This window comes from Daphnia carinata, chromosome 8, assembly GCF_022539665.2.
Source record: "Daphnia carinata strain CSIRO-1 chromosome 8, CSIRO_AGI_Dcar_HiC_V3, whole genome shotgun sequence".
Lineage (NCBI taxonomy): Eukaryota > Metazoa > Arthropoda > Branchiopoda > Diplostraca > Daphniidae > Daphnia > Daphnia carinata.
In genome coordinates, this window is record NC_081338.1 from 4,769,307 (window position 1) to 4,796,253 (window position 26,947).

At 41.0% G+C, this 26,947-nt stretch overlaps 1 protein-coding gene and 2 long non-coding RNA genes across 6 annotated transcripts; 2 read left to right on the top strand and 1 right to left on the bottom strand.

Moving 5' to 3' along the window:
* Positions 1-207: 207 nt before the first annotated feature.
* LOC130704085 (zinc finger protein ZIC 1-like) lies at positions 208-4,674 on the bottom strand. The gene is made up of 2 exons (XM_057525568.2): positions 3,209-4,674; positions 208-1,475 (listed from the first exon to the last, which is right to left on the bottom strand). Exons 1-2 carry the CDS (start codon positions 4,575-4,577, stop codon positions 964-966), a joined length of 1,881 nt encoding a protein of 626 aa, XP_057381551.1. The 5' UTR covers positions 4,578-4,674; the 3' UTR covers positions 208-963.
* A 15,169-nt stretch (positions 4,675-19,843) lies between these two features.
* Positions 19,844-21,624, top strand: LOC130704297 (uncharacterized). Of its 4 annotated transcripts, none has more exons than XR_009004912.2 (6): positions 19,844-19,977; positions 20,378-20,753; positions 20,825-21,021; positions 21,101-21,143; positions 21,230-21,401; positions 21,463-21,624. It is a non-coding gene; the product is annotated as an uncharacterized LOC130704297 (long non-coding RNA). The 4 variants fall into 4 exon arrangements; XR_009004911.2 differs by having other exon boundaries at positions 20,378-20,550; positions 20,633-21,021; XR_009004910.2 differs by having other exon boundaries at positions 20,378-21,021.
* A 2,204-nt stretch (positions 21,625-23,828) lies between these two features.
* LOC130704319 (uncharacterized) lies at positions 23,829-25,232 on the top strand. The gene is made up of 4 exons (XR_009004924.1): positions 23,829-24,280; positions 24,401-24,504; positions 24,576-24,660; positions 24,740-25,232. It is a non-coding gene; the product is annotated as an uncharacterized LOC130704319 (long non-coding RNA).
* Positions 25,233-26,947: the final 1,715 nt, after the last annotated feature.

The following is a 26,947-nucleotide window of genomic DNA, read 5'->3' on the forward strand; positions in this document are numbered from 1 at the left end:
TCGCGTGCTGTGACAGTTTTGTACGCGATAAACATCAAAAGGCATTTGTTTTACCTTGCCTCATTTCCCCGACGCACGGCCATTCTTGAATGTTTACGACCTTCTTCTTCTCTTGTTTTTCGAACTCGATCAGCGATTACAAACGGTTCGTGTACAGTCCCGTTCATGTCGTGCAATGAAATAAAAGGCTCTTTTTGTCTTTCGGTTTTAATAGAACAACTGTAATACTTTTTTTTTTTTTGTTTTGTTTTGTAAGAGTAGGATCTGCAAAAGTATAATATTCGGACATAAACACTCAACGAACTAGCGATAGCAGTTATAGACATACGAAAAAAAAAAAATGTACACAGACACAGGCGGTTTTCTTGTTTTGCAAAAATAAAAAAGGGAAATGAGCACTGCTGTACAGGTGTATCAATCGACCATCTGAACAATAGCAGAACTGAAATCGAATTGAAATTTGTTTTTCACGTATCGAGAGGAGTAGAGAGAAAAGACGAATTCTTTTGTCTTACTTGTTGTGCTGGTTCGCTGTGGATTCACGAAAAATCGGGGATATGAAGAGGAGGGCAGCACGACGTCCCGTTTCAAAATCATTGCAACGCACACGTATATAGGCACAAGCCTATATACGCATATAAAATATGGGGGGGGGGACAAACTGGATATGAGGGGGGGGGGGGGGAGGCTTCGATATTCCATTCAAAAAGAATCGTTGTTGGTGACGTCATCAAGAAAGCCACACACACACACACACATAGAAATGCGCCAAAGCTTTTTTTTTTTTTTTATACTTGCAAGCGTTTGCAAAAACTTCCGAGGCAAGGTGATATCGAACGGGGTATGTAGGCTTGATTTAAAAAGATAAAATTCAAAAGGGATAGTGTGTGTGTGTGTGTGTGTGTGTTGAGCGCTGACTTTGAAGGGTGTGTGTGTGTGTGTGTGTGTTCACGTGGTTGAGCGTCAATAAGCCACTGTCGATGGTGCTGGGTGGTGTAAGTGGGTCACTGGTCCGATCGGCGAGTGCTCTGTGGATGGCGGAGTGGGCATTCCGGCCGCACTTTGGCAGATATACCACTCGGATAAATTAGTCGGGTGGTTAATGGGCAAGGAACCCAGGAGACTGTTGTTGCCCGAGTTGCCCAGGCCAAGGTTGGTGTGGCCCTGAACATGCGACGATCCAGTCGACGACGGTGTTGGTGTTGGTGAAGGCGAGCTTGATGGTGAAGAGTCGCTGTCGCTGTCATTGTCTGGGTTGTCTGAGTCGTAACTAGAGCCGTTCGGCGGCGTGCTCTTTCCGTGAACTTTCATATGCTTGCGCAGCGAGGACGGATGCGTATAAGATTTGTCACAGCCGCGAACCTTGCAGTTGTACGGCTTGTCTGACGTGTGCACGTGCGAATGCTTTTTCCGATCCGAACTGTTGGCGAATCGTCGGTCGCAGCCGTCGAATTCACATTTGAATGGCTTCTCGCCTATCGGGGAGGAAACAAAAAAAAAATGTAATTTGAACATTGTAAATAGAAGACAATTTGTATAGAACAGGTCGAAACGGTTTGAATCGAGGCCGTTTCTATTTCATGCGACGCTGCGCACCCCGTTCGGTTTTATTTTCATGCGATGTGGTTCGTGTGAAATGGACCGACTACAAAATCGAAACTGTCCTGACGGATACGTATCACATTGCGTGTGTCGAGTTAAACGAAAAAAAAAAATTTAAAAAGATACGCAGACTGGCGTTGGCTGCCACCAACGGCTGACGGTTGTTGATCGATGATTTTTGTGTACCCGTTCGGGTTTGTTTTTGTGTGAACAGTTGGAATCTAATATAGGGATCGGTCTGTTTTCTACCGATATCTAGATAAACAAAAATCATATCCTTTTTTTTTTTTTTTTTATATTTTTGTCGGTTGTTTGTATACAAGTCGATGTTTAGTAAGAAAAGAGCTGCAAAGTATAAAAAAAAAAAAAAAACGATGCAGCTGTCTACACCTCTCGGGCTTGTTCTTGGGCAGAGGAACGAACCCAAAGCAGCCTAGTTAATGACGTTCAAAGAAGAACGTGAGGGGCTTAGAGCAAATAACATAACCAAGTCGGTTGAGAGTCGTTCCAAAAAAAGATAATATTTATGCTATTGAACTGTGAGCCACGTGCTTAAAGTCAAAATATTTAGCTTCCTGCGCTTGACAGGTCTTGAACATCGACACTAAACGTTACCGATTCTCACCCCCCCAACCAAATGTTGTTTCACATCTTTGGCAAACTATTAGGGACGTGCCCGGGGTTCAATACGGTTCGTCTATTTGACGTTCTCCTCAAATGAAACATCAGCCTTTGATTTTACTCGATCTTTGAAACCGATGGCTACAATTATAAACAAAAAAGGCCAATATCTCTAGGCCTAAGTGTGTGTACGATTCATCGAATCGAACGTCGCTGCTTCGTACCACATACATAATGAGGCGGGGTGATGTTTTTTTTTTTTAAACATTCTTTAGGCTGCCATTTAAGCTAAAAATATAAAGCCTTCAAGGTGAACATCAAGTTTTCCAGGTACCTGGCCAAAAGAATTGTTCATGGATTCTTTTATAGAAACAAGAGTGTTGTCTTTTAGCAAGGCCATCGACAAAGTTATACCTTCCTGCCCCACCAACAAAAATTGACACTTTTTTTTTTTTTTCTCCTGATGACACTTGGGTTTAAAAAGAAAACTGATTGGTCTCTCAAGTCGATGAAGCGCAAGGTCAACTTGGCTCAACGTTTTTTTTTTTCTTTTTTCTCCGATGGGAATCGGTAATTGCTATAAAAGATTGTCGAATCGCAATGAGAAAGTGAACCTAGTAGTTTTTCTGAGCTGATTAAAAACGTTTGTTAACTCTCGGCGAAAAGAGCGACGGACAATTTTTTTTTTCTATCCAGTTCGCAACACAACGTATATATCTATTCAGGAATTGGGCCGACGGCGTGATTCGTCCACTGCTTTTCTTATCCCATCAATCCGCATAATTAATTGAAGATCACAAGAGATCCAAGAAAACAAGATTCCCAATGAGTCCAGGGCGGTCAGACCTCGCAAAGAATGTCGAATACATTAACCGAAAATGATACGGTCGTCCACCTTTCGCTAACGCGGCCTATTCATCGAACAGGGGCTACATTTCTTATCCTTTATTATACATAAAAATAAAATGAGATTTGTTTCGTTTACCTGTATGAGTCCGTTTGTGAATTTTCAGGTTCTCACTCCTTGCGAACACTTTACCGCATCCAGGGAAAGGGCACGGGAATGGCTTCTCGCCAGTGTGGACACGAATGTGATTCACTAGTTTGTACTTGGCTTTGAATGGTCTTCCGTTGCGGCAGCAACCTTGCCAGAAACAGGCATGATTCGTACACTCGGGTCCACCAACGTGTTCCACTGTAATGTGCGTCACGATTTCGTGCATGGAATTGAACAACTTGTTGCACGTCTTCTTGGGGCTCGGTTGGTCCGTGTCGATCCACATGCACGAGAGCTCCTGTTTGATCGGAGGGCGCATGTAGCGGAAGAAGGCGCCAGAGCCGGCGTGAGCGTGCGCCGCCGCTTGGGCGGCCGCCTGGGCCGCGTGGTGAGCGTGGTGAGCGGCGTGATGGTGGGCCATGGGTGTCATCGAAGCCATCGGGTTCGTAATGGCCGTGTGGAATTGATTGGCGGCAGCCGCAGCGGCCGTCATGCCCGAGACGCTGTGAAACTGCTCGCGCGAATACATTTCCATGGGCAGACGCATTTGCTGGTGGTTCATCGCCGCCTGATGGTGGTGGTGGTGATGGTGGTGATCAGCAGGTACTAGGCCGGGGAAGAGAACGTGGCCTGCGTGATGGGAGACGTTGCCAGCGGCGGCAGCGGCGGCCGCCGCGTGCTCGGCCGCCAGCGCAGCCGCCGCACTCGATCCCGGGAACATGTGCGAATGATGGTGCTGACCTGAATGAGCATCCAACGTCGACATGGCGTCGCGGCGTAGAAGGAAGTCACGGGCGGCATAGGAACCTACGTGCGGCGGACGCGGCGGGCCGTGCGGATGGTGCGGATGGTGCGAAACCGGGTAGGCCGACTGGGCGAAATGCTGGTTCTGATCGGCCGTCGACATGGTCGTGTGCGTGTGCGAACCGGACTGGGCCAATTTCAGGCCCATGTGAGTGCCGTCCATGAACGGGTTGAGCATGTTGGCCGACGTGTTGGACGCACTGTTGGCCGACGACGAGACGGCCGAGGCCGAGCTGGTCAACGTGCTCGTCGACGTTGAATTGTTGTTGTCCGGCGCCGAGGAGGACGACGTCACTGACGACAAGACGTTGCTGTTGTTGTTGTTGTTGTTGTTGCTTTGATCACTGGCACCAGCGGCGGCACTACTACTGGATAATTGCGGATGGACGGGCACTGAACTGAAGTTGAAACTGGCCACACCATTAAAGTTTTGGTGATGGTGATGATGTGGATGGTGAACAACAGGGTGATGGTGATGATGTCCGACCAGGAAGCTTTGGTTCCGCTTGTGGAAACCGTGATCCATCACAGAGGCGCTCAAGGCAGCAGTCATGCTCGCGCTAGGACACCCAACACTCGAATAATGCCTTGCGCAGCAGGACTCGCTCTCTTGGTCTAGTCTGTCTTTCAGCTATCGCTGCTGGGTATCTTCTCTCTCTCTCTCTCTCTCTCTCTCTCTTTCCTTTTTTTTTTTCCTGTGTTGGGCTTCGCTTTTTTTTTTGCTTTCTATCCAACCCCCCCTTTTCTTTTTATTTTTCTCCATGTTTTTCCCTTTTTTTTTTTTTTTTTACCTTTCTATTCGTTCTCGCAGTCGAGTTCCTAACACGACCAGTTTCTATTGGTTCGTGTACCGTCCTCGGCCATTGCCAGCTCTCCTGGTAAGCCAATCCTATTCATCGAGCACCGCCTTCTTCGGCCAGAACAGCGCCCCGAAAGGTCTGCACGCCACCCCTTGGTACCGTAACAGGATCCAATAGCTATTCACGCTTTATTTTTTGTTGGGGGGGGGGGGGGGGGGGGGGGGCCTCCTTCCCTTTTTTTTTTTTTTTTTAGTTTGCCTTTGTTGTGGTTTGATCCCGTAAATTTCACCTATACGTCCGCACACGCGGCCAATTCGATTGGATTAAGTGCACTTCATCAGATTTTCTTTTTCTGTATATAGCGTTCTTTTTCATCAGCTTTAAAGTGATGTCCTCCCGTATTTTGCCCGCAATCAATGAGGGGAAATCGAAGCACAGGGCCTTTGAATTGTTTTTTTTTTTTTTCAGGTCGATGGAACGTGAACTCTACGTAGACATTTTGAAAAGACTTTCGTGATTCGCGTTTATTTTAAATAATCGACCGGTAGACTCGGCCAGACGTCGCTACGAGATGATGTCCATTGAATCAAAGAAACAATTGTGTTTGTACAGCGTGAATAACCCGTGCACGTGAAACTGAGGGCTGTGTGAAAGCGAGTACTGATTACATATATACTGTAACAAAGCTGAGGCTATAGATCACGGCAATTGGCTATCGACAAGTTCATTCACGCAGTGTTCACATCGTTCACCTTGCGTTCGTATCTTGTTGGCATTTGCACCTGCGCTTCGCCATTGCAACGTTCTTCAACGCGTGCAGCGTGGACGAGTGCGTGAAAGACCTTCAATACATACTCATTATATCACGTTTTGTCTGTTGTTCTTTTTGATGGAATGACAAATACAGGTACATCCCCCCCCCTAGTTACAATGCCATATATACCTGACAGAGTATCTCTTAGCTTTTGTTTCATAACTGCGCACGCATTAGCCACATGATAATCACATAAAGACTTTGGCTTCAATTCATTTTCATTAGAGCCAAGTCTTCGAATGCGACGCAGTTTGAAACACCTCAAAACGTCGAAGGCTTTATTCGCTATCAGGCGTCTATTTCACAAGTGGGTCTGTAGGGGACGCCTAAAAACACGTCGTGCCAAGTGAAAAATAGTGGCACCAGCATATCCAACACAAAAAGCAAAGCAGGTGCCAATAAATATGCTGGGCATTCGTGACACTATTCGTTCGTCGTAACACTCCAAGTGGAACATGTAAAATCAAGACTGATTACACACACACACACACACACACACACAAATTTGCGTGTTTCATTTGCCCACTATCGTCCTATACGCTATATTATACGAAACAAAAAGCCACGATCGACCAATAATAATGCGCCATTCGTGAAACTTACGTATCACATAGCAATGCGATATTATTCAGAAAAGAAAAAAAGAAAAGAAAAAAAAAGAAAGGCATGACTATGTATACATTAAATGCAATATTATAAATCAAATGAAGGAAGAAACACTGCAGGAGTCGAGATTTCTTGGGTTAGAGTTGACAGTGGGGGTCCGGGCAAGAATGCGTCTTGGCTATTTGAAACAACGTGTTGCATCTATAGAGAGAGAGAAGCGTATAGGTCTTTTTTCTTTAAACAGGGGCTTTCTGCCTTTTTCGCCGTGGATATATATATATATATATATGTAGAATGCTCCTTGTATATATAGTTTATATTCCGCTCTATACCTTTGCTTTTTTTTTTTTTCTTTTTTTCTAAATTCTTTTGACTTCATGGGCATTTTTTTACTGCTATATGCCTTGTGCTATGTGTCCCCCGCTGGCTTTGACTATAATTCCAATTTTTTTCTCTCTCTCTCTCTCTCTCTCTCTCTCTTTCTTCGTATTCTTGTCTGTGTTTCCCGATGTCAGCCCACAACGAACACAGCAATAACTATCATCGACCAAGCATTCCTCCAAAGTGTGACATGGGTATGTATATGTATATATATATGCATATAGATGTATGCACGGGACTGCGTGCCTTTAAATACTTTCCAGAGAGAGACAGTAGATAATCAATGAGCGCATAGTCCGATCGTATGCGCATTTGACACGAGTCGCATAACTCGTGTGTCCTACACGTTCAGAGTTTTTAATTATTTAGGCCTGGATGATGCGATCAAACAAATTGGCCGCTTGATGAAAAGGGACGTACGAATCGTTTGTAAAAGATTTGAATGGAGCTATAAAATATGGTTGTACGAGGCGTCGTGCAGTGCTGTGCAACATACTCGATCGCACTGAAGGAGTCCCCCCCCCTTTCTTTTTATGTGTGCTAGAAATAATAAATTTCGCTAAATATTGACGTCCAATTGACAAAACATTGAGTTCCACCCATTGGGCGCAAATGATTCGAGTTTGTAAAGGGCCTAAGTTTCACGTGATATAAAGACCAGTGAGGGATCTGCGCGAGTCGTTATCAACCATGCATGTCTCATTCATATTTCGCCAATGACCTGATTACAAGCAGGCAATGAACTGTATGCAGATCACAATGAAATTAAAAGGCTTGCAAAAAAAACAAAACAAATGCCATCTATTACAGTACATACTGAGAGAACAAGTAAAAAGGCCTTATAGCCACATCACCTGAATCCGGATTATTTTTTTTTTCCATTTTTTAAATATCATATAAATACATGGAGTATAGGCTAACGATAAATTTTTTATTTATTCTGTTATTATGCGTATTCGTAACAGTAATGGTTGGAATGGGTCTTCGTGAAGACCACCTGGAGAGGCGGGATAGAAGTAGACCTCCCACAGTGATTGGGTCCATACCTCATTCCCCATTGGCCAATGGCACAAAGAGCTGCTCTGAGGTGCCTCCAAATGTGCCCTGCTGTGGGACAATGGGAACATAAAATCCACAGCAATCATATATATACGTAATACGAAAAAAAAAAAAAAGGAAAATGCGGATGGAACACAAAAAAAAAAGGGGTAAGAAACAAAAAGGATAATGTAAAAACAGATGAAAAAAAAATAAAGGGCCTTTCCCCCCTTTAATATAATTTTTTTTTTCCTCTGTTCAACATTTATGTGGTTACAGGTAAGTATATAGTGGCAGTAGAAACTTTAATGGCCTACACTTCAATCACCCACAGTTGAATCTACGCAAAGGGCCTTTGCCACAAATGAATATTCCGAAATGAGATCGTCTCTTTATAGGCTCATGGACATTGCGAAAAAGGACGGACGTGAATCAATGCGTCCCTTAGTGGCCGTGAGGGTGTGAGCGGCTATGTCCTTCCATAACATCCTGCCGATCTCTTGCAAAAATACAAACGTGACGTTAAAAGCCCCGAGTGACGAGAAACACTGACGGCGTGTTAAGCGCTGGAAATAGCAAACGTACACGCGTTTTCACGCTCCGGAATAACCCACCTCTATTTCGACGGACCCCCGGCTGTTTCACACACTTAGGGCTGAGGAGGTCGTTCCAGCTTTGGAAGAGCACACACACAAGTAGTGACCCCCCTCGCATCTTTCAATAAGTGTTTGCTCTTCATATACCTGAGTCGTTCAAAAGCCTGCCATCCGAATGTGTCATTCCTTCAATAGGTACGTGTTGATCAATCGTCGTGACACTCAAGTTCGTGTCCTCTAGAGACTTTGGTGTTCCCGGAAGTTCTTGGTTCCCCCCTTTGGCTGGTCACTCGTACATAGAAGTCCGGAGACAACAGATGTTAGCAGTCAGTTCCAAAACTTCCTCCTATTCCTAAACTATTCTGAACATCGCGAAAAAAAAAATGTCCAAGTTCTAAATACACATATATAGTGTTTTAAAAGAAAGACGTTGAAATTCGAAACGGGCAGGCGAGGTTCCGGCTCATATCCACGCATATATGTATACTATCATTATAAGATGTTCCTTTTTAGGGTCTGTCACTCGACAAGAGTCGCCCCCCTTCCCCCGTCCTCAGAAAGGCAGTTCATGTAGAATCGAATTTCTTCACAGATGACTTGACGAAATCTAAACACATCTCTTCTCACAACTCATTTGTCGCCTCCTGATGTTCTTTTTTGTGTGTGTGTGTGTGTGCCAGAAGATCAAATGACTTTTATATAGCATCACAGACTATATATACTCTGCAGATCGAAATCAGTGTCATTTCCAGGACAGAGAGGGTTTGCTTTAATAATGAATGAGAGTCAATACAATTGACGTGTCCCTCTTGATATGAGAAAAAAAAAAAAAAAAAAAAAAGAAAATGCTGTTTCATTATAGACAGACCACACACACAAGACATTATAGATCCTTTGCTATATGCTGGCTGGAAAGCAACGTGTCTTGTATACGGTACGTTAGTATCAACCGCAAAATGGCTGCGGCAGTCAATTGCACCCCATATACTCGGTTGATTTTTATGGCCTAGTTTATGCAGCAGGGGGTTTCGTTATTGTTTTTTCTTTTTCTTTTTCTTTTTTTCAGCACCGTTCGCCTAAGGTATTGGAACACGCGGGAGAACTGTCGTCGCCTGCGACATAAAATACTGGTTTGAGGTTGAACCGAATTTCGAATCGATTTCCAACCTATATATAACGTGTGCTGTGTAACACAATGCGCACCTTCTTTTTTGTTTTTGGTTTAATTGACAGGGAAAAGCTTCGAATTTCCCAGGAGCGTCATAACAGAAGCAGAGAGAGAGGGTAACGATCCCAAAATACGATCGTGATATATCCAACAAAGTAGAACAACTTGAAATGCAATTTGCTTTATGACATCACGAGCCTCTTTTAATTCTTTTTCTATGTAAGATAATATACAAAAAAAAAAAAAAAAAAATGAAAAGGGCATGTATTGCATTATTCATGGCGAAATTGGGGGATGAATTCTTTTGCCTGTAGATGCGCTCGAAACTTGGAAAACCATCAGTGGTGTGACTACAAGGAGAGAAATATACGACACCTGTACCTCTCTTTGATTAACGACAAGTTGGTATCCATTTCTTACACAGGTGTTCTTTACTTCACAGCAGTTGGCCCTTTGTATATCAAGTTCAAACCCTATAGCCAAAGCGAAACCTATGCACATTGTGTGTGTATATATATATATATATATATACACGTATATATAGCATTTATATATATATATACAAAGACACAAAGGGTGAACATAGGAGAAGAGGCGGGGGACATTCAACATTTGGAAACGCAGTTAAATGTTAACCCCCATCGTTCGTTTTTTTTTTTTTTTTTTTTTGAAAGAAAAAAAAAAGGGGGGAAGGTCCTATTGTGTACAGGGGTCTAGCCTCAGCAACACTTTCAGCTGACATGGTGTCCATCCCCCCTGATTATAAATATCGGAGCATCTCAGCGAGGGGGCCACGCGCAAAACCCCAATCGTTCATCATTCTCTATACCATTTACTCTTTGCTTCCACTGAGTTTTCTTTTTCTCAAGTTTGGAATGAGAAAGAAAATAGCATTGGAATGAAGGAGGGAAGAAAAAAAAAAGAAAAGGGTAAAAAAGGTTGTCTCATGTTGTGTCTTCACCATAAATTTGCCCTCCTTCCAGTGGGACATCCCTCGGATATGTTTTGGCTCGCATATCTTGATCATTCCGCATTGTTTTCCCTCCATTGGTCTATTGAAAAAAAAAAAAAAATTCCATTCTAAAAAGTTTTGTTTCCAATGATGTGTCGATCGACTTGCATTTCAAAAATCTAATGTTTCACGAACGTTAGTTTGCGGTTATTGGAATTAGAGCGTCACCAATGTTCCATAAGGACGCTATATAAACGTTAAATGTCTAACCATAAAAATGGTTGATCTGATCGAAACGAACTCAACTTTAAACTTTATATTTCGAGTCAATCTCATCAACTGTGCAGAGGGTAACAGAAAATGTATGCATTAGAAAGTGGTGGGTATAGATGACACTCGATGTGATCTTTCGTTTGTTGGCCTTTTGCCGTACGCGCACAGCAGTTTGAAATACCTGGCGCATTCCCGCCGGTAGGTAGCAAGGATGCGTCAGGCATTCTTCCGATTCCAAACTGGTATTCCCCTTATACTTTATGCCTCTTTTTTTTTTTCTTTTTTTTTGCCCTCTCCTCCCCTTCATACTGAGAAGAGTTACTACCTTTGCCGTATACATACAACGCACCGGAATCTTCTACCTGTTCATCACAACAGTCAAACGTCCTGAATAATGTTCAAACATGTAGTATCCATCTTTCCTTTTTTACTTGTTCATTCAAAAGTAAGAAATAGTTTCACCTAATCCATTTTTATTTTAGACATTTTCACCATTGCGTTTGGCTGTGTACGCGTTACGTTCGGTTTTCACGGACGAATAATAAAAGACCCACGCGCATTATCAAAAACATCTTGTGAATACTCATCGTTTAGTAACCGTTGGGTTTTGGAAGTTATGGTGTGTGTTTATGACGTAAGAGTTTAGGAAGACACTCAAGTCTACACCGCACGTATATACGTAACAGCGTCGTTTAGCTAAAAATAAAAGGACATACGAGATTACGTTGGTTAATTCGATGCTAATAAAATGGAGACGAGGTTATAATCGAACGCACGTTTCACTCATAAATAAAGGCCTATGCTCTGGTCATACGGTAAATAGAATCTCATCGATTTGAAATGCAAAAGTGCGCAAAGGAAATGAAAAGGATGTCTCAGACTATGCCGACATTTTCACGATCAACATCACATTGTTTCGTAGGTGACACGCTGGAAGAGCACAGAGCCATGAAGAATGGACCCATTTTCATGTTTTAAAAATAAATTCTCCTTTTCTTTTTACTTTACGGTGAATCATTTCTTTTGTATTTAAACACCTTTTTATTTTTCTCTTTCTGTGCGTTTTGTAGTTCTCTTTTTTTCCAGTTGTTCTCATGGACTCAAAAAAAGAAAATGTTTTGTATGATGACAAGGAGCGAGTACGATCGCTATAAAAAAAAAAAAAAAAAAAAACCCGGGGCTCTTCCCCAAAAAAAGAAAAGAGAAAAGGTGTGCAGAGAAAAAAGCAAAAAAAAAAAAAGAATATAGTTAATCTATTTGTCTGTCCACCTGCGCTCTATATTTCAAGTTGCGGTCTGTCTCAAAGGGAGGTTGAAAAAGCTCTCCAACAGCGGGGATCCTTTCACCGCCCAATGATTATGTGTAATGCCATGCAGAGCCATTCGGCGCATTCATCGCATTACTGCACCTTCAACCAGCAACCAGTTGCACCTGCAACCGGCAGTGTAACAATTGGTTACTCCAGCCCACGCCAATATCCCTCCCCATTTTCTTGAAGACGATGCGGAGGCCGTTTGCGCATCTGCTTCGGCCAAAAGAAAATCGTTCGAAAAATCATTTGAGCTTTGATTTTTTTTTTTTTTTTTGGGGCTGACATGTTTCAAACTGCCAACGTGAGCGTCTACCGTATTGCGTCATTTTGTTTTGTTTCTTCCTTGTTAAGATCGTGTTTTTTTTTTTATGATGAAAGGCAAGACGTCCGGGGAAGAAACTGTTAGACCATTAGTCAAGAGGCAAAAATAATAGGAGTCCCCACCAAGTTTGGGTAAACACGAAAGCTGTAAGTGTTGCGCGCAAATAAGCAAAAGTCAGCAGTAGGTAAAGGGCTGGCTCGTTTCACTCCGGCTTGATAGGCAAGCGGCATTCATCAGCATGTATATACTGGATGTTTGAGGTGATGTGCTGCATGTTAAGTTATACTGTGCCAAATGGATTTCAACAGACTTTGCTAAAATCAACACACAACGAGGGGACCTGTCAGCGTGTTGCACAGCTTTAACCCTTCGCCATTTCTTTCGCCTTGTGATGGGGGTATCCGTTTTTAGTTTTACGAGCATGCCACTCGTTTGCCTGTCTATAGATCGCTTCGAAATGTTTATCGTTCTCCGACATATTTTGGCAACGTGCCTGACTTTCAATTTCGTTTCACTTTAGGCCGCCTTCTTTTCCTATGTAGAGTTTGGTCGTTCGAACGTGTTCTATTTTAAACGTATATCGTCGTAGCCGGGAAGTTGAGTGCGGTTTGTCTATTCGCCTTTGGCATTTGTCCTTTAGCCCTTTCTTCCTGTTTCCTTTCCACGTTGCATTTCCCTATGTGTACCAGAGAGAGAGAGAGCACACATAAACGGTATCATTAACTGAATACCCTATATAAATGCTTGTCTGATGAACATTACAAGACATTTCCCTTCTTCAATTTGGGGAAATTGTTGTTACCTAACGTTGAATTGCTTGGTCGTTATAGTGATGAGGGATCTGGATGTGGACAGTGCAATCATGACAATAAACAGACGATCATCAGCCTTTCTATAAGAGGGCGAGTCCTGCAAGCCAAATAAATTTGGCGCATTGAAAATGAGCGTGATTTATTCTGGAAATCATTCAGTATCGAAATTACACGTCCTTAACTCGAGCCATATAATGTAGTGATACAAGAGGATGCCTAACGAACGAAGGCCAAAAATGGATGCAGCGTTCCTACCGTGACTAAAAGCATGGCCCGTTTGATTTGATTATACGGCAAAATCTCGTTGTGCACAGAATGAAAAAAAAAAAAAAAAAGGAGGGAGTTCCACTAGGGTAAATCTGGGCTGTTGTTATCTACAGGATGTATACAAGGACAAGTCTTTTTAGCCCTGCAAATAAACCTCCAAAAAGCTATTGCCAAGCAAATAGAGAAGCGCGTGACGTTAACAAACACTCTGGCCCTGCAATTGCATTTCTTACAGTCCGTTCTATAGACTATACATCCTTCTATTAATAGTATACACGAAACGAAAGGGAATAGCTTCTTTAACACCTTGTTTATCTACTTACCGAATGTTAATAGTATCAAGCATTTTGCTGATTGCTGTACAGGAATGTGTGTGTGTTGGAACATTTCCGTATGGGATGAACATTATCGACAAGCCACGTCACGCTGGCCAATGAAACATACGTAGCAGTAAATCTACCACCCAACACACAGACGTGCAGACTAAATATTTAATGATTTTTAGGCCTCGCAATCAGTCCTTGAAGAATTCTTATTTCTGTAAGGTTGTACGAGAGTGCATGTTGTCACAAACGACTCGTCTATAATGCTCTTATAATTCGTGCAAACGTGTGTAGCCTAGCTATCGATTCAACACCCCTAGTTGTAAGTAATGAATTCGTTCGTGAGGGAAAGGTTTTTAGGGGAACATCGTGCACACGGTTTGGCCTATGCACGAAACAGGTACAGGATATTTTGACAAAAGAAAGAAAAAAACAACATAATTTACGACACGCCAGGCCGGCTTGTCAACTGAATTTACGTCACGTTTATGTTTGATCTACAGTGTACGAGTTATGTACACGTCTTTCGAACAAAACTAAAACTATATAAGATCCCGACGGGCATATAATTTCATAGTGTTTTCGCATCAAATATTTAAAAAAAACAGGGCCGTGTTCAAGTGCATATACATTTCAAGGAGATTGCTGATTATACATATTGGAACGAGACACACCTATGTATTTCTGGGAGGTGATTCTGGCACGGGCACATACGATGGGTTATAAGCCAAAAAATACCTCAGGAAAAAAAAAAGGAAATTACCATAATTTTGTTTTCCTGGCAGCGCATTCGCTGCACGAGTATAACGTGTTCTTCGTTCGTTTTGGCCTCTCCAGTTCCCCCTCCGATCTTTTTCCAGCGTCGAAATATCCCCGACGTATATAGTAGTTGGTTATATTCTCCGCCCCCACAAAAGGCGGAGCCCCCCCGCTGGGTTAAGCCTCTTGTCGAAAAAAAAAACAAAAAATACAAAAAGAACTCGTGAGTGGCGTAAAGAGGCAAGAGAGGAGCACCTTAAGGAACCGTAGGAAGGGCCCCAAAGATTATATAAGCACACGCAGCACGCATTCACAGAACTCGAACCATATAGACGGTTTGACAGTCCGTCAGTGCGAAACATTTGGACCTCATACTTCTTCTTTGTCGTGTTGTTCTTCTTCATCCTCGACATGTCCGCGCATAACGTATTACGCTATTTTTTTTTTGTTTTTTTTTTTGAAAATTCTCTTCTTTTTTTTTAATGTTGTAATCGTTGGTTCAAACTTCAGCATCTTATTCTCTGTGCTATGCAAAACTACTTTCGAAGAAGAATGATGATGTCGTTGAACGAGGTTGTCCACCGGTTTCTATATACCTTGAAGCAGCACGCAATAAGAGCGATGGACGATCTTTTGCCGATTTTTATCGTCTAAATTTGCGTGAACCCGTCACCAAAGGCGATTCGCTATATCCCGCATATAATAATCATCTTTCATTATGATCGATCCCATATTTTTCGGGGGTTTTCTTTAAACAGAAGTATATAGGGTCTCATCGTCCGCTTCCATCACGCGAACGATGTGTTGCACTATCGGTTAAAAGCGATGCAACGCAGCGTAACAACAGCGTTCTCAACGGGAGCTCCCACTAGGTGCACCGCTCCCGCCAACTAAATGAACATTCATTCAAAAAAGAAAATGATCATATTTCGTTTATTGCAAAAAAAAAAAATGATGAAACAAGATTGCGTAAGATGAAACGCTTTTTATCGGTAGTTTGCGTATCGTTTGGATGTTTTCAAAGAAATTGGTAGTTATACGAAGGACGTCACGTTTACCTGTTATTTATCTACGTCTTCACCGCAAGCTTGTGGCTTTCAACAACGACCAGCACTTGTTTCGAAGAAGATTAAAAGAAAAATGTTTTACCTTCAATTTTTTTTTTTTTTTTTCTTATGGTTATCTGTTTTTGTGGGAACAGATTCCCTTGTTATTCCCCTTAAATGCTTCTGCTATGGATATATAACTCCTTGCATGAGCTTCTCTATGTTTTACACTTACTACCCTTTTTTTTTTTTTAGAATAAAAAAAAAAAAGGGCTAGGTTATATAGAAGGCCTTTTTGATGTAGGGTATATATGTATGCACCACCTGAGGTATTGTTGGTCGAATATAGAGGGTACACAAAGGGTTCTTGCGCGATTCAAAAAAGGCACAGGAAGGAAATAGCCGATGGCCTACGTTAAATTGCTTCATAAATCTGGCTGGCGATGCTATTGTTCGGGCCGGCTATACGGACTTTTGCCCCCTTCGTAATAACAGCCATGGTGGAACGTCCTATAGCCAATCCGAGGTTTTCTTTTACCAGTTAGACAATTGAGATTCCCGTGTTATTGTCGACGTGATACAAGCCGTGCTGCTTTTTTTTTCTCTCTCTCTCTCTCTCTCCAAGGTCGCCAATGTTCTCAAACACTGCATTCGAGTTTTTTTTTTGTCTGTTATTATTGTTGTTGTTTTCTTTTGAATTACAAACGCCGACTTGTCACGTCCAGATAAATCATTCACGCTCATTTTTTTTCTATACCAAGTTGGTCTCGCCTTCGAAGGAGTTGGTTCGATGGACAAACGGCGTATTGGAGCCCGTAGTTGAGAATCATGTTGACCATCTTTCATTGGCCATAAGATAGCAAACAGGTGGGCCTATGTAATGTTAATTGCAACAAGGTGAAAAACATGCGAGGGATTACATTGTTCACTACATTAATTCACCTGAATTTTTGCATGAGCCGCTTTGTTTTGTTGGTTAAAAAAAAAAAAATTGCAAGAAAAGATGAATAGAAGGACGATCTGCCCGGCAAAGAAATAAAAAAAAAAAAAAAAAAGCATACATATATAAAAGAATAAAGAGAAATACATATAGAGAGGCATAGAGGACAAAAGGAATAAGGTGTAAGCCACCACAGAGAAAGGTGCCATTCGTCTAGAGCTCCTGACACACAAAAACTGAAATGACAAAAGAACTGATAGACTATACGGTGCGTCAGTTGCCTGCTTTTTTTTTTTCTCTCTCTCTCTTTTTCTCATTGTACGACGGTTTCCTTTGATTTCGATCGGACCGAGTCTATTGTTGGTTGGACTGCCGGTGAGGCGTGATGGTTTTTACTGGTCCCTGCTCCTCTATACAGTAAGTATATACATATAAATACTTGCTGTAGATACGCACAGTGTTAGTGTATATATCTGAGAAACGGACCAAATAGGAGGAGAGGGGGGAAAACAGAGAGAGAGAGAATTTCATCTTTTTTTTTTCATTTTGATGGCCTATTTTTCTCCCACTTCACTATAGTAGATAGGTAGACATTTCGAAAACTAATCCGCACAACGGGATCAAAAGAGAAAAAGGGGTATGTCCCCCGTTGTTCGCCGCAACATTTGTCTTTGTCGAACGGAAAATCCCACGTGAAAAGAATAGACAGTTTCTACAGTTTCCTTTTTTTTTTTTTCTAAAACATAAAATAAAAAATATAGAAAAGAGAAGAAGAAGAAGAAGCACCGGTTTTTTGGGCTGGATTAGTTGTGAAGCTTTGCGACCCTGAAAGGTTTGAAACATTAACGAAAAAAAAAAAAAAAAGGAATCCTTGTTTCCTAAGGAGAGTCTTGAGGGAAATTGGCTGAAAAGGTGCGTCTTGTACGCCGATGTTTGTCAAAACCAACAACCAATTGTTTGCACCTTGTTCTTGTACCGTGTTCTTTCATTCCGTCGGAGATCAAGCATGAGAACGAAATCTTCCAGGCACATTTGTTTTCGCACCTTTGCTACACTGGAAACATGTTGTCGCAAATGCTAGTCCCCCCCGATTTTGCTTATTGTTACTGGAACACTTCGTTTTCTATGCTTCTACTCGTCATTTTATTGTTAATCAGCAGGGATCTTGGCATTATAGCGCTTATATATACATCCTATGTTCATAAAAAAAAAACAAAAAAAACAACGCGTTGCAATTGTTGGCCTCAGCTTCCAGGCATTTCACCGACGCCGTTTGATTGTGGGAAATGAAAACCCACTTTCGTAGCCAAGTGTGACGCAATGGCTGAGCAATCTTTTATTATACGCATGATGCATTAGGTTAGCATCGACTTGATTACAAGAATAGAAGAAGCCCATCATCTAGAAGCCGCAATCCATCTTTTCGTGCTCGCCTGACTTGTCCAGTTGATGTCATCTAATCAACAGCCGTAGGATCGTTGTGAACGAAAGCTAGTCGACGTTCGCGTGTGCGCCTCAACTCCCAACAGTTAATGGAGGAGAAATCGCTTGCTTATTCATCTAACATTAAAAAAAACAACAACTAAACAAATAGAAAAAAACGGCCCTCTGCCCGTTTCCTTTCTATTCATCTACGATTATTTACGATTGGTCACATATATACATCAATGATGCTTTTTTTTTCCTCTTCTTTCCTAGTCTAATGTTTTCTACTGCGTGCTATTTCGATAGAATAACAACTCTTTTTTTTTTTCCCCCGTTTGTTTGTTATTACTTTCCTATACAAGCGGAGCGAGCCCTATCTTTAATGCATCCAACCCTTCCATATCGAGCCCCCCTCTCTTTTTTACCGAGAACATATTCTCTTTTTGTCCGTGTCTGCCATGATGCAAGTATTAACCCATTCTGCTATGATGCATCGGTTCACGTTTTGCCCTCGCACGTCTATAGGGTCCACCCTCTCGTTCTTGTGTCGCTACTATACATCATATTTCATCTATAGTTGTGGAAACATGGAGGAATTCCGCTTAAAAAAGCAAACTTCCCTTTTTGTCCTCGCATTTTGTTGGGGGCCCTGCTGCTGCTGTGTATTAAACTGTTCACGTTTTATAGCGAACACAGTTAAGAAAACAAAAAGAAATGTGAAATGGACGAAGCGATATCGATGGCATATTTTGCCCTTTTTTTTTTTTTTTTAAATGTGAGTATTGCAATGGTTGCTAGCATTTCACACTTCGGCTCGTTAAGTTGGCTACGCCTCATTGGTCTGGACCGACACATCACCTTCGCATCCGGCTGGAAGCGGATGTTGGGCATCCTCTCTTTTCCACCCGCCAGTGGTAGCATACAACTCGGCACGTACGGCTCGCTGACTGCTAGAACCATTTATTCCGTGGTAGAGGGGACGAGAGCCCTTTTCATCTCCATCACCCTTGCTCTTTTCTATGAGCTAGATCTATACAAACACACGGCCGTTCCGTCACTTCTTCTTCCTCTTAGATACCAATATATTTATAGCGTCCCCTTCCATCAGGCCATTCCCCCTTTTTCCCGGTCTCCTTATTCAGTTGTGCGCTTCCAACAGCCACACGTGGTAAAGAAATATTTATAAACATATAATATAGAAAGAGAGAGAGAGAGAGAGAGAGAGCCAACCACCATAACAATGGCAGTAACGACGTGTCCCCTTCGACGTCGGTGGCAGACGATTGATGAGCCAGCTCAGTTTTTGAGTTGACTCGATCTGCTGTCCAATGATGATGGCGACATTGTATATACATCCCGGAGTGCGGCCAAAAAGGCCCACAGTGCACTAAATAAAAATATTGATTATTGCCAGCAAACTGTGCCAGTTACACTTGCGTCAGAGCTATACGGTTGCCGAAGGATGATTGCTTGTTGATGGTGGACAAGCACCATGCGTAAATATTCGTTCTCGAATAGCGCTATACCTATAAGATTATTGTTTTATGTTCTGTTTTGTTATCTTAGGGGTGCATTCAGTGTAGGGTGAAATGGGTTAAGCACTGTGATCATCGATCATAATCATCTGCGTAATTTTAAAAGCAATGAACATAACTCATTTGCAAGTTTGTCTACTAAGCTACGGTTCTCTGTAAAGTTAAATGCTAAGGTGTGACATACCAATGTAGAGGTAATAATTAACTCGTCATCATTCTAATAAGAAATTATGAATACCCGTAGTTGGATATAATCAATGGCAAACCTTTTATTTTATGTTTTACTTTAATATCTTTGAGTAGCCTGCAGCGCCATCTACGAGTAGTTATTATCACTATTATTGCGAGTTTGTTTAACAAGAAATTATAAACCATCTGGCATCGCTGTTCCACCTTCGGTCGTCTGCCTGTCATTTCCGTTGCAAATCGTTTTAGTGGGACAGTCGACACGTTGCGGACGAGACAGGTAGACGGAGTCTTACATGGATGGCAACGGAAAAATGCCATGCGTGTTCATTATTTCGGTTTGTCAGTGAGCAGCTAATGGAAGATTAAATACTGTAATCAATCGTGGAATGTTTAAGGTAAAGATATTATATTTCTCTAACATATGAGTTTTATTCAAGGTTACAGTTGATGCGAAGTAAGTAATGATTTAAATAAGTGTAAACTGGATCTAGAGCTGAAGCCAATGTAAAGATTTCGCAATGCTGTAATATTAAGTTTCCCAATAGGGATTCTATTAAAACTAGGAATATGATCAGTGTAATAAGATTTCTCTATTAATGGCGCGAATTTGAATGACACTAGATGGCGTGCGCGTCGGGGAGTTGGTTCGTAAATGTTTTTGAATGTTATTCGTTTGGTAGAATTTGACCTTGTTGATCGCGTACCTAGCAGTGCAAAGTGATCTTAATTTGCCAAGATAATGGTACGAGGTATGAGAGCATCACGTTTTCACTTTTAGGTGTTTTTATTTTTTAGGTAAGAGTATGAAGTATATACCAGAAGCAACGCCAGCTATGCATATTACGCTCCAGAGATGGCGTTCGGTTCCAAATCGCCACTACGCTCTGGTATATGACACTTTTCACTCGCCACTCTGCTCTGGATCCGGCCTTGCTAACGGATTGGCGCTGTCTGTTGCTGTACTGGTGGTGAACATAACTCCATCTTGAGAGCTTAACATACGGAGCTTAAACTCTTCTCAGCAACATGTAACTCATTTATTTCTTCTAGTATACTTCGTGGCAAGAGCATGAAACTATGAAACCGGCATTCAAAGTTTACTACATCAACATTTAGTAAACTGGTGGTTTCGCTAGATGGCAAGCCGCTGCAAACTCTAACTGAAAGACGGGTATGACAATTATCTTGCGACTTGTGACAGTCATACTGTAGGTATCGTTTAATGTCTAACCCGTTCATAAGGAATAAAATATACTACTACTATGAACTATGAAGTTCATAAGGATGGATAGTTGGCCCATCATTCACACAATTTTCTTGTTCAGGCAAGAAGTGTTTTGTTCTGTCAAAAGCTAGTGACACCTCGTATTCACTGAGTGGTGGGACTAGTTGTAAAAAGAAGCACACTAGATTTCTACGCAACCGCTAAATGATTCAAGGTGATTTTTCAATTAGTTTATTAATGGTAAGAAGGCATAAGTGTTTGTGTGATTAATGATTAACTTTGGCTTTCTACAGTAATGTGCAATGGAACGGGTAATTGGTTGCTCCGTAGAGAAAGGTAACTTATATAAATTGAGTTTTCATCAGCTAATTTTAGGAAATACTCAAAATAAAACAGACTGTAAAACAAAATTGTTGTCACAGCAGGAAAGCGGATAAAATGCATTACATCAAGTGAATGTTGCTGTCAAAGTATTTGAACTTTTTGGATTTTTGTCTGACCTGAAAGTGCCCAAAAAATATGCCCTTAGTGACATTGTAAGAGCATATAGTTCTTCAATAGAAGACAGTGTTCACAAATGCATCAAAGTGCAGAGTAGGTCTTCACATAAATTTATGGTAATTTAATCAATGATCTTTCCCATTCTTCCCCGCAGATATCGGGGCAAGTTTGAAAAAGTTTGTGTACAATCCTAATTGAGGGATGTGTGCTGCCTTCATTTTATGCCAAGTTCCACGATATCTGATTGTCAGACTGGAAAGTAAAATAAGTTGGTTGGTCTGGGTGGATAGTTCAATATAAAAGTTGAAGCTCAGAATTACACCAAGTGCCTTCGGTTATTACGTCGAATCCAACGAACCAGCAGTAGGGAACTACAATTACGGCAAACGTTTGATCAAAATGAATTTAGATAATTAAAGCGAGAGCCGTCTGCATCTAAAGAGGCCACATGCAATTGTAATAGAGAGAACAAGGAGCTAGGCTAGTTTGAAACATTCTTTCAATAAGGTACATTAGTTTTGATTAATTTGTCTCTACTGATTCTGATTTTGCTAATCAAGGTGTAAACGGAAATTTGTTTTGTAACACCTAAGTAATGCGGAAATTCTTCGCTACCTGTGAAGCCGTTGCGAGTTACCGTTTGAAAAGTAAATTGTGATTTAAAAGGTTTAAAGTAATATTCTCTACATAGATAATTGTGTGTGAAGCGCCGCGTTTCCTGTCTGTTGAAAAAAAACTCGCCTAGAAATCAGTAAGCTAGTTTACGCAAAATTTAAAATTATGTTTTACGGATTTGTTGTCACAAGATAGCAATGTGCTGGATGCTAATTAGTTAGGGCTAATTCACGTTTTTCCATCGTTAGGTAGCCGAAACCAATTTGTCGCGAACAGGGATAACTTCCATGCGTTTTAGACCGCTAGATGGCCTATATGTTTCCTTCCTGCAACGGCAGATGGTACTACGTTAAAGTGGTTCTTGGGCCAGAGGTTAGATGGCAGTCGCATCATAGGTATTTCCAATTGCTAGATGGCAGTGTCGCGTGTGTTTCTTGTACCGGACACCAGATGGCATCATAAAATGTTCTTTCTTCCGGACACTAGATGGCACGTAAAGAGATTCTTCTTCCGACACTAGATGGTCGCTACAAATGTGGTTTTTAGTCGCAAGATGGCATGTCAAATGTTTCTCCTGCCGTGCACTAGATGGCATTGTTAAAAACGTTTCTTAACCTACACGTTAGATGCCAGTCGAAAAACTTTGTTGTTTCTAACCGCTACATGGCACCTGCTGTCTGCACGCGCAAAGATTTGTTTCATTCTGATCCTACTTTTTTTCTGCCCAGGGTCACAAGGTAAGTGTTTTCTTGTATTCCTAGTGTGATTACTTTGATATGGTTTTGTTTAACAGTGCCGAGAAGGATATTTTGCCAGAGTGTCCACAAGCTGGTGGAGGCGGTGGCAGTGGTCCTTTGACGTCACAAAGTAAGATGAAAATATCGAAAAAGATGTGCGAACTTAACTTCTTGGTTCTTTTTATAGTATGGGGAAGGGCACGTTTCTCGAAGGATTGTCCACAAGCAAAACCGTGGCGGTGGTGGAAGTGGTACCTCCCATGAGGTAAAAAAAAAAAATAAAAAAAAACCTTTTAAGTGTACATTTTTAACGAAGAAGAGGGCCATGTAGCAAGGGATTTTCCAGAAGGAGGAGGCATTGGTGGCAGCAAGTGTTACAACATAAGCACCAATTGTATCTTAACAAGAATGTTTTATGCTCCAGTGTTCATTGTTTTACCACAGTGTAATGAAGCTGGCCACACATCGCAAAAGCTGCCTGAATATATTAAGTGAATTGACGGGAGATGGAAAGTCGAGTAAACAATATATTCCAGAAGCTGTGACATGTGAAAGTAGTCTTCCAAGTAAGCCATTTTTCAAACTGTATTTTTGATTTGAAAATATCTATTTGGTTTGCTTTAGGTTACAGGAAAAGATGTACCTCAATACATTACATCATTCTAAGAAGCAGGCCTGCACCCACTACTACTTCAAAACATTAAGAATTCAGGCTACATAAAACCAACACCTGTACAGAAAGCTTCATTTACGGTTATTCTTGCCAAAAGAGATTTGATTGCTTGTGCTGTCACGTGCTCCGTCAAAACGGCAATCCAATTAATTAACGCTGTGTAATTTTGAAACCTCGATGCCCTCGTACCGACTTGATTCGAATGGGTCGGAATGAACTGGGTAAGTTGTAGTAAAAATAATTTTGAGTGGGAACGCCGGTGATTACGGCTACTAAAAGGTCTAATTGCATCTAAGATACTCAACAACCCCTTCGTGATATTCGTTGATTAAGTCATCTAAGATTTAACATTTTTTCATGCAGGTGGTGTACTTGGTACCGGTTTTGAACATATTGTTAGAACAAGGTGTTGCTGGTGCGTCTGATGCCATGGAGCAAAAGGCAGAAGTTGCAGTTCTCGCACCCACTCGTGAATTGGCCTTTCTAATTCACCGCGAGGCGTGTAAATTCTCCTACAGTTCGGTTTTAAAGTCTGATTACATATGGAAGAATTGTCACGAACTATCAACGGTCAAATCTTCAAGCTGGGTGTAATATTGTTGTCGCGACCGCGGTGCGATTCAACGATTTCCTCGACCGTGGAGTATTTGTCTTGAAAAAGATTGCCGTTCAAGCTGTTTCTCCGATGTATAAGAAGAGTCATACATATTCGTCCATATTGCAGTCAACCAACGCTGGCGTCTGGTTGACTTCAACGTTAACCAGTACTATTGATTAAAATGAAAGAAACCGGCTCACAACGAAGAAAGGCAGGAGTTACTATGTTTACTCTGAGTTCCGTGCATCTACCATTGGTCGTTTTTAGGATTATGCTCCTGATAACGAATGCTGTATTTTCAAAGAAAACCTATTTGACTGGTCAACACTTCAATTTTTTAATTTTTGATGTAAGTACCAGTTTAGATGTATTCTCGTTAGAAATAATCGTATTGTCCTAAATGTGCTATTCTTTAGTGAAAATGGTATTTTCGAAGCTTATCAATTATTTTTTATTTATTCCGAATTAGCAACCACCTTTCGATACTTAAAAGCGAGGACCGAATGGCACCTACACTTGGACTGGATCGGACCGTTATTTGGTCGAATGGCTAGCAGCAAAATTAAACTTTACGTAGGTTGAACTTAATTTGTCTGCTTATTTGTTGTTTGTTATTCTAAAAAAATACCCTCTTTATTCCACAGGTATTCGTTCGTGCTAATTAATCAAACTATTGCGAATATGTACGGGACGCATGAGGGTTTGTTCTATCAACTCATTAATGATGAGGTAGCGAAAAATGGTTTATGCATTGATTTTCAGTAGATAACTTATGTGCATCATGTTTTTTATTTTTAAATTCTGTAAGGGTATCGATGACGTGGCGAACTCTTTCTATTTAACGATGGATCGTGAAGCAAGGATGGACTATACTTTCCTGACATGGGGGGATGGATTAAGCCTTGTTGTGCCATGTATCAAGGAATGTGAAGAACACTGAGTCCGTCTACCATTGATTCAGAATTAAACAGCCAACCCAAAGAAGTAAGCAATATTTAGCAGCAATGAAGTCTTTTTACTTGATTTGGATTTCATATGTTCTATGTGATGAACATCATGACGAATCAAGGTGATAATCAAATTTTTTTTGCACTTAAGAAATTTTGGTATAATTGGAGGCATTGGTACTGGACTTGGATTCTTTACGTTTTTGATTGAACAGATTTATTCAAACTACAAGAAGCACAGACATCGTTAGTTGGCGTTAATTAAAAAAAACAATGCTTCAGTTTGATGGTAAGCTTGATAAGTGGATAATCCATTAGTAACTTTTTTTTACATTTTGAAAGTAAGCTTGAATGTAGGAGAAAAGTAGCGTTAGATAGTAGTGAAGCTTAGTTTTGTTTCTTGAAAATTTCGCCATCAACTGCAAGAAGTCTGCAGAAATGTGTTGTTTTTCTTTCTTTTTCAGCATCTGTGTTGAGTTTCCCCATCTGTCGTCATCGTCAATAATAAACGTATAGTCAATTTTAACTAATAGTTTAACAACTATTTTCCTGACTTTTTTTATTCAATACTAAGTTATTAACGGGTTTATTCCTGTTTAACATATAAAATTTTTATCAAATTATTTATGTGTTTCAAGTGCTAACTTTAATAGCGGGGTATGCCCTAAACATATCCCCAACATTTTTGCGTCAAATTATATGTTAGCACCGAATACTAGCATTTAACAGTATCAAGCGTCGAATAAAAAATAAGTAGCAACTTTGTATCAGGAATTTCTACTGCAGACGGTCTCCCAAACACTATGGCCACCTATTGGTACGATATTCAGTTTTCTACATTGGGTTTCAGCGATCGTCCGGGGCTAGGGTAAGGTCTGCAGCAACTTCCACTTCTAATACTTCAAATGCCATAAGGTTCACGTGTAAAAGGTATCAATTTCGTAATCCTTGCTTAATTTAGTTAAAAATACATTATTCCGATGCGAAATTGAACGCTGATCACGAATATTGGCTCTGTTTTGACATTGGGCTTAACAAAAGGGAGAAAAACGAAGAAAATGACCGTGGGAAAATTGCCTCCAAAACCGTCAAAAATTGACCATCGTTGGAATTGCTTGAAAATGACAGAATATACTCAAAATTTTATGCTGATTCCGAGAAAATTGCTATTTTCTTCTTAACATCAACCGTTTTGGAAATACATAGGATTGAATAACTTTGATGTGTCACGCTAGCGCTGTAGCGTACTGGCGCGCCAGTAGTTTTAAATTCGGTGTATTTCCAAAACGATTGATGTTATGAAAAAAATAGCAATTTTCTTGAAATCAGCATTAAATTTTGAGTATATTCTGTCATTTTCAAGCAATTCCAACGATGGTCAATTTTTTACGGTTTTCGAGGCAATTTTCCCACGGTCATTTTCTTCGTTTTTCTCCCTTTTGTTAAGTTAAATATCAAAACAAAGCCGATATTCGTGATCAGCGTTCAATTTCGCATCGGAATAATATATTTTAAACTAAAGTAAGCAAGGATTACGAAAATTGATATCTTTTACACGTGAACGTGAAGGCAATTGAATGATTAGAAGTTGCTACAGCCCTTACTCTAGCCACGGACGATCGCTGAAACCCAATGTAGAAAACTGAATATCGTACCAATAGGTGGCTATAGTGTTTGGGGGACCGTCTGCAGTAGAAATTCCTGATACAAAGTTGCTAAATTTAAAATTGCTGAGCTCCCATGTATCAGCATTGGATTATTTGGCTCCACTCAAGATAGTTTCACAACAGTTTCCTCTTCTTACGCTACTGTCAAAGACAAAATTTAATACAAGATATACCTTGGGGCCATAAGTGATATAGATTCAATGCCAACATAGCTGATTTGATTTTGATTCACTAGTCACACTTGTTGCAGTGTTTTACATAAAAAGAAGCAATACATTCCCCATGGTGTCGTGCTTATTTATTTTGTCGGGCTATTTTTCAAGCCCTAACTTCTTTAACATCGGGAGCTGTTGAGTGAAATAGAACTGGATACCTTACCAGTAGATGGCTATACTGTTTGAT

Coding starts and splice junctions, on each gene's coding strand:
- LOC130704085 (XM_057525568.2), bottom strand. CDS start 4,577: ATGACTGCTGCCTTGAGCGCCTCTGTGATGGATCACGGTTTCCACAAG. Junction 1,476..3,208: donor TCACAAACGGACTCATACAG/GTAAACGAAACA, acceptor CCTCCCCGATAG/GCGAGAAGCCATTCAAATGT.